The sequence below is a fragment of the Cheilinus undulatus genome, linkage group 13 (assembly GCF_018320785.1).
Source record: "Cheilinus undulatus linkage group 13, ASM1832078v1, whole genome shotgun sequence".
NCBI lineage: Eukaryota > Metazoa > Chordata > Actinopteri > Labriformes > Labridae > Cheilinus > Cheilinus undulatus.
In genome coordinates, this window is record NC_054877.1 from 4,704,981 (window position 1) to 4,718,188 (window position 13,208).

Consider the following 13,208-nt stretch of genomic DNA (forward strand, 5'->3'; position numbering starts at 1 on the left):
TGAAAACAGCCTAAATAGATTAAAGAATTAGGCAGTCGAAGTGCTAGAGGTGGATAACGCGAGAGGAGTTTTTATGCAAACACGCTCACAATCCAAAGTTGGCTCAAACATTTATTCTTTCTTTGTGCAAGCTTATTAGGTTTCTACTCAAGTGGGAGTGTAAGCCCTACTTGAGGGACGGCTTATTGATTCACAAAGCTGCGAGACTACACCAAACACAGAGGGCATCTGCTTACCTGTGGCACCATTTTCTTGAAGGAGTCCATGATTCGAGAGCTCTTGGCTTCTTGGAAGTAGGAGAAACAGCCGGTGATGATGACCACAGCAGCCAGCACAACACCCAGATACAACTGAGGGAAAAGGAGGAATCTAAGAGTCAGTAAATACTCATGTCAAGTCAATCAACCATCAATCAGTAGAGTAAAGTAGTGCAGGATACATACAGGCATGCACTCTACCCACTTATTTTCATGTCTCCAAAGAGTAAACCCACTTCCCAGTCCCTTCTGCTGATCATCATTGATTAGTTTACTGCATTTTTTCTTAGGATGATGAAGAATGCAGACTAGGAAAGGTCACTGTGTTGGGGGTATCTAGCAACGTGAACAGAGCTGGAGGTACCACTTTTTTTCAGCTTACTTCCCCTATCATAATTTCAAAATAATCCCTAGCACCTGAAGTAAAGCAAACAATAGTTGGCAGTCAGTGTGCAACAAAAAGCCTATTTTTTAGGTGAGCTAAATATTCAAGAGCAGTCTATAATAGATAATGTTAATATTTTCTTGGATGGATTGCTAGAATGAAATTTGTAAGCTATAAACTGAGAGTATATCCACCTCTGTAGACACCACTACAATCTTTCTTTGTATGGCAGAAGTTTATAATCACTGTTTCTAGACATGTAGTTCCCAGACAGATGCCAGGCTTTGTCTACTCTGAGGTAGTCAAGGTTAGTTTTGCACACAGAAACAAACAACAACAAAAAAAATAGTCACGAATACTCGCTGGATGATTATTTCCAAAAGTGTTTAGATGAAAACAAGTTTGTTGGACTAATCTTGGAGCTTTAATCAATGATAAATAAAAAAAAATAAGCTTGATTTTTGAAAATTAATTGCTTTGATTTTTGCCTGGGTGAGCATTCCTAAGTACAATAGGGGGACCCTTAAAGGGGACATATTTTGCCCTTTTAAGCTAAGTTAATATTGGTCTCAGAGGTTCCCAAAACATGACTGCGAAGTTTGTGACTGAAAAAAACACTCCAGTATTGGATTTTTTGCATGTCTAAAAACCCCTCAGTTTCAGCCCTGCTCAGGATGAGCTGTTTCTGTGTCTGTGGCCGCCCCTCTCTGGAAATGGATGTTGCTTAATGCAGTGGTTCTCAGTGGTTTCAACCCCCCCAAAAAATAAAGGTGTCAGAGACTCGGGACCCCCACTGTACCTGAGGGTGGTTGAACACAGCCATGCACATTCAAGAACAGTCCCGTGCAACAATCCGCCAGTTAGGGGGGGAAATGGGAGAGCTTTCTTGGGCCCAGCCAAAATGGGGTCTAACAAAATCATGGTCCATTAAAAGGTTACTCTGTGGTATCCATATTTTATATTAACCTAAATAATAACCACTCTTATCAAAGAAACAAATCATTTTTTATTCATTTATGTAGTAAAGACTCCTTAAAAACATAAATCCCTTTTCTGAAAAACAGAATCAAAATATGTTAATTATGGCAAAAAGGTGGATACAGAGGTGAAATTGAGTTTTAAAAGTAGCAGAAATGGGTTAGAAGTGTAAAAAAAATTAAGAAGTGGCAAAAAAACAAAAAAAATGGCAAAAACCAGCATATAAAGAGGTAAAAGGGGATAAAATAATGGCTGAAATGGCTTTAAAGTGGCAAAAAAATTGGGGGAAATAGGATTAAACATTGATATAAACTGGCAAAAAAGGGTTAACTAAGGCAGAAATTGTCAAAAACTGGCAAAAATAGGCGTATCAAAAAGTGATTTGGTTTAGTAGTAGCAAGAACAGGCAGAAAAAAGCAGTGGAAAGGGTTAAAAATGGAGAAAAAAAAGGGGGTTTTGGGTGGCAAAAATGTGCTAAAATTGGCGGGAAAAAATCTGGCACATTTAGTGGAAAGTGACAACAGTATCATTTGAAAAATGTATGAAGTTTTTTCAAGGCATTTCGAGACCCCCTCTCAGTGTTTAGCGGCCCCCAATGGGGTCCCGAACCCTATGTTGAGAACCACTGGCTTAATGAATGTGGCTCTCCTAATCCTGCTCTCAGCTTGTCTGCTTGGTGGTTGTCAAATTTAGATTTGCAAATATTAAGTAAAATCATGATAAAGCACTTAATAAGCAGTTTATACAGTGGTCTTTTGGTAAGAAAAAAACAGTGAAGGGTTTCATCAATGAAACAACTAAAGGGATGTTGATTTTTGGCAACATATGATGCTTTAAGTTTTTTGTAAAAGGTCCTAGGGGGTTCAAATTTACTTTGAAATGAGTAGGGGGGTGCTGCGATCGTATGCAGCAAATTTTAAGAGTGATATTGCAGCTGACCCAAACAAAGTCAATGATATCTTCAAATACGCGGCATAAAAATAATTTTACTTTGATTCCAGCACCCTGACGACCCTGAGCAAGCCAATTAGTTTGAAGTTCCTTTTCACTCACATCCTCACTTGTGTATCTGTGTGAAATAAATGGCTGAATAGTTCAGAATTCTTCTCTCTTGGTTAGAAAAAAAAAGTTTAATCCTAACCTGGGTGTCTAACTCTTCCACCATAAACGTATGTTGGTTTGAGAATGTTTTTATTGCTATTTGGCTGCCAAAGTAACTTCACATGAATGGATTCAGCACTCAAATAACAAAAAATAATCTGCTGAGTGTGAGGTTCCAGAAACATTGCCACTTTTCTGTATTTCTTCACATTTTGGCCAGACACACAGTAAAATTAAGCTGTTAAATAAATGTAGCTTCAGCAACAGTAAACACAGTTGTTGTCTGAGTCTGCTCATGCAGACTTTAAACAAGCAGGTTTTAGCGAGCATCTTTAACTTTCTACCTTTAAATGTCACTACTTTCAAAACACAAGTAGCTCTTTTTTAGTCAGTGTGATCAGTTGGTGCAGCTGTAAACAGCAGGAAACTTGGCATTTTGATTTTCGCCCTTTCTACGCAGAAATCACTTCCTTCAACCTTGCCAATTCTAATGCAGGGGGGTTTGATCCCTGGGGTCCACCCACCAGAAGGTGGCCCAGTAAGTCCAGGGGAAAAAACAAGAATCATGCTCATTCCATGGCAGCAGGAACTTGTTAAAAGTATTTAGAATGTGCAGGGAAATATGCGAAAGTTGCACAAAGAAGGTTTAAGCTACCTATCAACCTATCAGCTCATCTCTCGCATGCAGGCAAACATGTGCTGGGCGCTGCGTGAACACTGATCAGTTATTAAGGTGGGTTTTCACACAAAACAAGTGAAAAAAGTTTGAGTCCTCCTCCTCAACCCTGAGTCATAATGCAGTTAAAGTTAAAGTCCAAGTCTAGTCACGACTCCTTCAAATCAGGACTGGGGTCAGACTTGAGTCCGAGTCCTGGACTTGAGTACTACAACACTGGCTAGTGATGCTAGCTAAGTCTGCGCTTGGCAGCAGCTAAGCTGGAAAGTGTGTTTTAGAGGAGCCTAGTGCTGCTAGATATGCAGCAGATGAACATCTGCGATACTGAATCCCTGCCCCAACCCAGCTTCAAGAAGTGTAAGCCCCAGGGCCCAACGTTGATTTAATAGAGCCCTGCCTTCACCCACTATCTGGAGTTCTGAGTGATCCGACATTATCTGAAAATGACCCATAAGATGAAGCAGAATAAAGTCAGCATCAGTGTTGGTATCTCCAAAAACGAGTTTGGAAGTGTCAGAAAAATCCAACATTGTGCATCCCTGGTATTAATCTGCCATAAGCACAGCACTGAGCAGCGTGTCCAAGGTGCTTTCAGTGAAAGGAAAGGGGATTTGAAAAGTTCTACATGGTTTTAAAAGAGCAAAACCTTGATTTCAGAGGGCAAAGGAAGGGTTAAACCATGAAAACCTCCAAAGCCTCTCTGTCTTAGTGGAAGATTTGAAAGCAGCGGCTGTCATAGAGCTGAATTCTTGTGTACTATTCCTGTCATCTTGGATGGGTCGCTCAAAGTGAACATCTGTCTCCCAAACCCAGAAAACTAAGAACTGAGGCTCTGCTCTGTGAGGCCACCAAGAGACGCTGTCTGAACCAGTGCCACGCGTTACAGAAACACACAACATTGATTCTGATGTTTTTTTTCTGAATATTTTCACAAGTGAAAAAAGCGGTGCATGTCGAGCTCTCACTGATGCAAACAAGACAGCCAGGCACTTTAGATGAAAGCGTCTGCCAGCTGGTGTACTGTGTGTCCTGTTCTCCAGGAAAACTAAATTCCTAAAGCCTGCAAAGTTTCTGGAAGATGCTGCTTTCATTTGACAGCAACAACACAATGTTTTGCTCTTTTACGCTCGAATGCCTTTTTTCTACAGCTGCATTGCAAAATCTTCTGAACCAGGAAATACATTGTATCCTTAGAAAGTCACTTGTCAGTGCTGGAGACATTTGCCTCCAATTCAGAGTTCAGTTTGCAGCTCCTGGTTTTGTCTGAACACGGGTTTTTGTCAATTTAAGCTCAGCATTTCTGGCTCCTCTGGTTCGGGGAGACATTTGTTCTTGTTCTCCTGTGGTGCATAATTGAGTGAGCAACATCTCTGTGAAAAGAGGACACATTTCAATCCACTGAGCTTAAAGAAATGCCAAATTTTCAGTATGAAAACATGAATTTTAAAACTCAGGAGTACATTACCCAAGTACAGCATCATTCAGAAGCCTGGACTAAATATTTTTCTAACCCTGAGAGGACAATGCAACCTTTCAGCTCAATAACTCCATCCGAATCATGAAAATTAAGTTTTAATCCGACAACAGCAACGTGTTAAGTTCTGTTAAGGTGGATTTTCATCTTAAATACCTGCATGTATATTATTAAAAAGCTCAAAGAGCCAAAAGCTGCAGGCAGTCGCAGCTTTGAAGTGGCTCATCGGAGCATCCAGCTGTACATAGTCAGTGCTGAATGCAGAGATTAAATAGTGAGGAGATTAAAGTTACCACGTGTGTGCTTGTGAGTGAGTGTCTATCTACTGTAACTGTATATTATGCAAGGCTTTAAGGCTGTCTGGTGTTTCTGTGAGTGCTGAATGATGATTGCATAATGGCTCGGAGACATAAAGTGCAGTATGGACGGCTGCTTGGCTCCATGATCAGCGGTTGGTCCGAGTATTTATCCGTGTTAATGCCAGGAACGACGCCAGAGTCAGCAGGAGGTTTTGACGTCACACTTACAGGAGGAGGGGCAGCGTGTCACATATGTGGATCAAACTCTTCATATGTTCCAGGTTTCTTATTTGGTTTTGTAGCAGCCGCCTCCTCCCTCTTATTCTTCCTTCTCTTCTTTGGCGCTGTTTGTCTTGTAGTGAATGCTGGCTCTGTGTCACGTGACCTTGTTGCGATGCCATGTTGGCCGTGCCCACCGAAAAGGAGATTTAGATGTCAAGAGGCTGCGGCGGTTAAGTAGAGGTCGTATAGAAGGCTAAAAATAGCCCACTGTAAGTGTTGTTACTAGGGGATTAGATTTAGGATTTGGATCAAATCTGAGGTACATTTGTATTGTAAGCCTGTCCGCTAAACTTGAACAGTGTTTTAATATTTCAGTGCAGGACTTTAATTTTGGCATGTCCATTCCTTGTTTATTTTTCTAGAATATTACCCTTGTGTTGTCTGAAAAAACAAATGAATGTTTAAGATTTTTTCTATCTTTCTTTCTTGGAAGCACAATGGAGACTTTAATTTCTTTTGAGAGTAGCTGAAAGAAATGCAATTTTGAAAAAATGCAAAACAGAACCAGTATTCTTTAAAAATACACAGAATTTTTTTTTTTTTTTTGATTAAAGTAAAGCATAGAGAGCTCTCTTTGACTAAACATGACCCTGAGTTTCCATGCCTTGCACAACCTATTGGCAGTGGTGTTGTGATGTCTACAGAAGTGGATATACTCTAAATTTATGCCCCATTTTTCAAGTGAATCATCCAGCAAAGGTGGAACAGCCTGTTTAATAGACAGCTCTTGCATATTCAATTCTCTCAGTCCAGATGTACATTTTGAAGTTTTTTTAACATTATTTTGATTTCAGCATAAGTCTTACCAAATTACCATATTTTATATTATATTTAACTATATATTCAACAAATATTCTGCCCTTTTATATCTTTTGATTTCCTAATCCTTGTGTGTTTATGGCTTTTTTATTTTTTGATGTTTTTAATATGTGGCATCTGGCAACCCCCTCTCAGTGTCTCGTGACCCCCAGGGGGTCCTGACCCCCACTTTGAGAACCACCGACCTAGAGAACAGCAAAGTATAACCTTTTCCTCCTCTGACTGGCTTAACTTGATATTTTTACCAAACCAACAAAGGTAATGGCATTGATAGCATCTTGCAGGAGCGGCGCCGTGGATAAAGTTGCGTGTCGGCTGTCAGGTTAAACAAAAATGTAGATGCTAACCTGCAAGGAGCATTGAAAGTTTGTGAGGCTGAAACCGCTAAAATTAACATCACTTGGCAAACCCAATATTTACCTGCCTCAGTGTTAATTTAGTAGGCTAACATTATGACTAAATATGTTCGTCTACAGCCTTTTATTCCATGATGAAAATTAGACTAAGACTAGCCAAAAATAGCTCTGTGATGACTAAAACTGACAAGTTCAGTTTTCATCAAGATGGCTAAAACTAGACTAAAATGTAATTTAGTTTTTGTCAGACATTAAAAATCCTTGTTAAAAAGTAATGCATCTGTATCTCTTTTGCCTCTCAGCTATAGAAAGCAGGGACCCCAGGTCTGGCATAGAACACACCATGATTTGGTACCAGATTTAGGCAAAAAAATAAATGCTTGGACTAAAAGTAAAGACTAAAACGTTTTGGAGTTTTCGTTGACTAAAATTAGACTAAAACTAAAGAGGGCAGAAATGACTAAAATGTGACTAAATCTAAAAGACATGTAATCAAAAGACAAAGACTGAGACCAAAATTAAAAATAGCTGCCAAAATTAACACTGACCTGCCTATGAATTGATCCCATGTTTGTACCTAATGTGACTTTTTCTGAGTGTTTTCTTAACATCGGACAAGTTGGCTTAGTGCTATTTAAATTTTTATGTGGTCAGATTTGAAATGCAGTACATTCAGAGAGTATTCAGACCCCTTTCACTATTTTCATTTTTCTCATGTTGCAGCCTGGTGCTAAAGGAAAAAAAAAAACAAAAAAAAAAAACAGCAAAAACATTTTTATTCTCGTTAGTCTACACTGAGTATCCCATAATGACAAGTAAAAACAGAGTCTAAGAAATTTTTGAACATGTCCAGTTCCTGGGTGCCTCTCGTTTCCTTGAATCATTGCTCAGATAGGAGTCCGCCTGTGGTGAATTACACTGATTGGACATGATTTGAAAAAGGCACACGCCTCTCTCTAGAAGACCTCACAGCTGCATAGCAGTGCAAAAACAAAGCCATGAGGTCAAAGGAACTGCCTGCAGATCTCAGAGACAGGACTGTCTTCCAAAAGCTTGCATGTGCTTTCTACAGATCAGTGGCTGTGGGCTGCAGTGATAGTTGGCCTTGCAGAACTTTGTCCCATCTCCACACAGTCCCGGTGACTATCAGGTTCTTGGTCATCTCTCTTATAAACGCCTTTCTCCCCTGATTGCTCTGTTTGGCTGGGCAACCAGCTCTTGGAAGAGTCCTGGTTGCGCCAAACTTCTTACACTTGGGAATAATGGAGGCCACTGTGCTCTGGGGAACCTTCAGTACAGAATTGTTTGTAGCCTTCAGCAGATCTGTGCCTTTCAACAATCCTGTCTCTTTGTTCTCATGGCTTGATTTTTGTTCTGATATTCGTTGTCAACTGTGAGGCCCTCTACAGAGAGTTGTGTGCTTTTCCAAATCATGTCGAGTCAATTTATTTACCACAGGTGAACTCTGATCAAGGTGTAAAAACATCTCAGCAAGGATCAAGAGAGTTGGGAGGAACCTGAGGTAAACATACAGTGTTGTTGCAAAGGGTCTAAATTCTCATGGAGCACTGAGCGTGGATAACCTGGCATTCATAGACCACTCATAGACGGTGTTTGGGAAAAGGCAGAGCTTTTAAAACAAATCTGGGAGGGTGACTGGATGAACGTTCTGTCACATCTTTATGGACCAATCAGAGCAACAAAACATGTGACGTAGCCGCTACCGACAAGTAAACTCCATAGAGAACTGCATAACGGGAACCATGGCTACTGTAGACATGTAAGTACTCGACTTTTGTCGTTTTTGAAAAGAAAACAACTCTCTGCTGTTCTTTGTTCTTCTTGTAATGAATAAATGTCATCAAGTTCTGTTTGTTTTTTTGCTTAATTTTCCTCCTCTTTTTTATCCCCAAGTTGTTTTGACTTGCATGTATGCCTCTGGCAACTCCCCAGGGACTTTGAAAAACATGCATGTAATGATGTTTGTAATATGTAATATTGTTATGTTGGACAGAGAAACATGCATTTTATCCCCTAAATTATTGCAATTTGTCACCTCAGGGAAGATTAAAATATAAAGCTTAAATGTATGCATCTTTTCTTCTCTGTATGAATGTATTTGTGCAAACCTCTATCTTGGAAATATGTAAAATACGTGGGTGCATGCAGGCATAATTGGAACTGTTTCTTTGTATTCGCCCATGTGTATTCTCTTTATTTATGTCCACTGCGGTGATATTACATCTGTAGCCGCCTTTGCATACCTGCATCTGGACCTGTGTGTGATTAATATCTGTGTTGTGCGCTTCTTCAAGCACGTGCATGTTTAACAAGCAGTTTCTCACGTTGTCGTTGGGCGCCTCGTCCTCAGTGGCCACCTGGATGCTGTAGGCCAGGAAGCAGAGGATGGCACCGATCCAGAGCAGAATGGAGAAGCCGCCGAAAAGCTGACGGCAGAACTTGACCCACTCGGGGGTGGTTGGGGGAGGCGTCAGGGCATTTGGACCGTCTCGGGCTAGAATCTCCACAGCTCTGGCATTGGTCAGTCCCTGAGGGAGAGACATTTTTAGGGGAGAATATCTGTTTTTGCATACGCTGAGAATATTATTCCAACAATATGGCCCCATTTCCACCACGGCTTAAAAAGCAATTTTTACTGCTACAGTTGCAGAACATGAAGTATCCCAGTCTGGCCTATTTAACACTGTAAGTATAATAAAGTCTCAGCGCTGTCCTCATCTGAAGGTTTATGTCATAAAAATGCTGGATGTAAAATTACACATTTTAACCTGATTTAAAGCCTGATAGCTCCAAGGTCTAATTTGGAGAAAATACTTGAAAATACCTGAAATATTGTGCTTTAATTATGCCAAAGAAATACACAAATGGATGATACTTTAGACTGCTTTTGACATTTTTAAAGCTTGTGATATTTTTTCAGAGCACCCAAGCCTCTTTCTCAAAAACTAATCTTAAAAAGATCAAATCAGTTTAACTACAGCTGCAATGTCGAACCTCAGGTAGGCAGCAAATGTACCGAGAGCTTACAGACTTTTGTAGAGTGTTTGTATCTGCCTGTTTACGGGATTGTAGAAGTTGTTGCATCAAAGTCTGTATGTTTTTGGTGTGTATGTTTGTGTATGATTGAGGGATTAGAGATGAATGCAGCTCAAGGTGAGCTAGGGACGCTGCAGTGGGTGTAACTCCACAAAAGTAAAGCCTGGTTTCAGTATGGATGCTGCTTTCCAGTGCAGGCAAACAGAGATTGCATCTTTATTTAAGATATAACAGCAGCTCTTTGTTGTTGTGTGTTTGTGTGAGTGTGAAGAGTGTTGTTACCCGTGTTAGGTCCACTCCGTAGCGTTTTCCCATATCATCCAGGGTAATTTTGTGGTCGTCCTGCAGGAATAAAAAAAAGGTTTCATTTTACATTTCTGCCTCAGTGGAACAGAAACAGAATCAAAGTCATTTTAATTGGACAATAAAATTATTTCAAATGGGATTTGCCTTTGAAGCATCATGAATGGAGAAACTGCATTTATTTTTACAGCTTTACATTAAACTCTTTACAGTTTGAATTTGAGCATTGAGGCTGCAGCGGTAAAAGGAGTTTAACAACTGACCTGAGTGATGGTAAAATAGAGCATTAGGGTATAACTGCTGCATTACTATCCTCCACAATGAGGGAAAATAATCATCTCAGGTTTAACATGGATCCAGAGGCTTTGTTCGTTCATTGTGATGGGTTATATGAGGTCAAACAGTGATGTCCACTAGCTCTGCATCTCCCAGTAAAATAGAGGTGAGCATACCATCAAGTTCAGTTGTTCTAAACTTGTCACGCCTCGGGACTGAGCACCAGCTCCTCTATGAGGAAACCATCACCTAAATTACCCAAAATTTTCAACACATTTATTTAATGAAAATGCATGCATCTTTATAAGAGCACTTCATCACAGAAGCTGTTGTAGGGCATTAATGCTGTACGATCAATCTTGGTTTCGCAATTACATAATCATACGATGGCTGCAGTCAGGGTGCAACTGTTAAAAAAAAACGGGGGAATATGCATACACTGTGTGCTTTTAAGCCTTGACTAAATTTTTGAGTCGTGTAACTGGTTTGGGACACACCCGCCGACATCTGCTTAATTAGCTCCTCCTGACATGGATGAATTTCAGACCTAAACACTTGCAGAGCAATCATCAAGGCGTTTTTGCTGGGTAAACTTTTCTCAGCTGATCATCAGATTATCCATGAGGGACAGAGACAGAGCTACATGTAAAGAAGAGAGATTCAAGTCTCAAAAGGTAAGTCAGAAAACTTCTCAAGTTTTATCACCACCTTCCCCTCATCGATCTCACTCACAGTCACTGATACTGCACCTGCTGAGAGTCACGTGATTTCTCTACTGGATTAACTTTTCTTCATGACACGACAAAACTGGCAGAAACAAAGAAAGAAAGACAGGAATTAAAGCTGAATCTTACTTTCTGATCTGGTTGTCTTATATTGTCTTAAAGATCTAAACTCTGACTGCAGTGTGCCGCTCTCTTCCCATTGACTCCCTCTGTGATAATTAAACAAATAATCCTTCCTGCTTATCAAAAAGAGAGCATCTTCTTACAAAGAAGTGAAAGAATTGTCATTGCTGTTGATTGCTTTATGGGTCTTTAGAATAGGAGAAAATGAACACAATCATCTTTTTGGATTAGGTGATAAGAATGCATGAATTACTTGCACCAGTTCATAAATGAATATGACTCATTAGCTGATACATAAACAAAAGACTGCCTCTGTTGGCTGAATGTGTCACAGATCTCAAGCATTTCATTCTTTTAAAAGAAGTGGAAAAAGTTTAAATGTTTGATATTAATAGGGTGCAACAAAGTTGTAATCCTTGTGCTGCACCTGGTCCGTCCTAATTTCACTCGTCAGTGGGAGAACTGCCATGAGCGACTATCAGACCCCAGTATGACCACTTATAGAGTTTTGGTCGTGTGTCATAAACGTTTTAATCACAGTGAATGCTGGGGTTAGACCACCAATGTAAAGAGTAGGACGCAGTCTGTCCGAGCAGAGGCAGGGATGAAACGTATCCCCCCCGGAGATAAAAAATCATCAGAGGAGGGTATATCAGAAGCAGGAGAGGAGACTCACATCCTTATTGTGGAAGGCTTTCTGCTTTATATCTATGAACCTTTGATCGACATGCTGAACCAATGTTACTTTATTTACATCCGTACGAAGAATGCAAAAAGACGAGTCGCTCTAGGAACTACACGGTGCCAGATCCACCCAGCCTGTTCGATGGCCACGTCTGGCCCATGTATTTGAAATACATCTGACACCGGCAATTTGCACCCTGGCTGCAATTATAGAAGTTTAAAGATTCATTAAAAAAGCCTTGAAGTTGGGGAGCAGGTGGCCTAGTGGTTAAAGATGCTCCCCATGTACGCGGGCGGCCTGGGTTCAAATCCGGCCTAAGGCCCCTTACGGCATGTCTCTCCCTAACTCTTGACCCTGTTTCCAACTCTATCCACTGTCCTCCATCTAATAAAGGCACAAAAATGCCAAAAAATAAATCTTAAAATAAAAAAAAGAAAATTAGTCTTTAATTTTACCATAATGCCACTACTGCACTTACTAGAAGTACCTTTATGTTCAAGATAGGAAAAACTTTGTTTTTGGAGAATATTAAGTTACACTGAAAGCTGTACTGTAAAAACTTCAGGGTTTTTCCTAAAATTTGTATGTTTTGAATGAAGAAATTTACACTCAAATTATCTGTATATATTTTTTTAAACAAGAAAGTAGATTCATGATATCCTTTATGTTTTAAAACGTAATCACAGCATTAAAATACTATATTTTGAGCAATGATTTCACATTCTTCACAAATCTAGTATTGCACTCTTCAGCTTTTATGCTATTTACAGCTATTTTCCCACTATTGTCATGCTATTTTCAGCTATTTCTATGCTTTTTCAGCCATTGAATGCAATTTTCAGCTACTTTTAGGCTATTTTCAGCTATTTTAAGGCTACTTTTAGCTGTTTTTATCCTTTTTAGCTACTGAATGCCATTTTCAGCTACTTTTATGGCATTTCATGCTATTTTTATGCTATTGTCAGCTATTTTTGTGCTTTTGGCTATTTTGAGGAGTTCTTCCACAATACAGCTCTCAGCATCCCCACGCAATTTCAGCTGAAATTGCAATTTTGATCTAGTTTCCAGAGATAGTCACATGAACATTTTGGATGTTTTTAAAGGTGTTGACAAATTAACACATTAAAAAAAATCCTAACCTGAGAGGAAATCTGAAATAAAAGTGTTTGGTAAACCTGAAAACCTGAACGGTGTTGACTGTGTTCTTGGTGTGGTAGCCTCCTACTGTCGCCCCTATGTTCAAAACCTAGGTGTATTTTTGAAAGCTCTTTCAAATTTGATCAACAGATCAGTTCAGTAGTCGAGACCTGCTTCTTTCAGCTGAGACTGTTGGGGAGGGGGAAGACCTAACTTCCTCCAAATGACTTTGAGAAGGTAATCCACATGTTTATCACCTCTCCAGAGATTATTAT

General features: G+C 39.8%; 1 protein-coding gene across 1 annotated transcript in view; it reads right to left on the bottom strand.

The window, feature by feature from the left end:
• The window catches only part of atp1a2a (ATPase Na+/K+ transporting subunit alpha 2a), a 113,660-nt gene that overhangs the window by 86,479 nt on the left and 13,973 nt on the right, over positions 1-13,208 (bottom strand). Inside the window, exons 3-5 of the mRNA XM_041802864.1 lie at positions 9,967-10,026; positions 8,973-9,176; positions 237-350 (exon numbers count right to left, since the gene is read on the bottom strand). Coding sequence (XP_041658798.1) covers positions 237-350; positions 8,973-9,176; positions 9,967-10,026 — 378 coding nt within the window. The remainder of the gene's footprint in view (positions 1-236; positions 351-8,972; positions 9,177-9,966; positions 10,027-13,208) is intronic.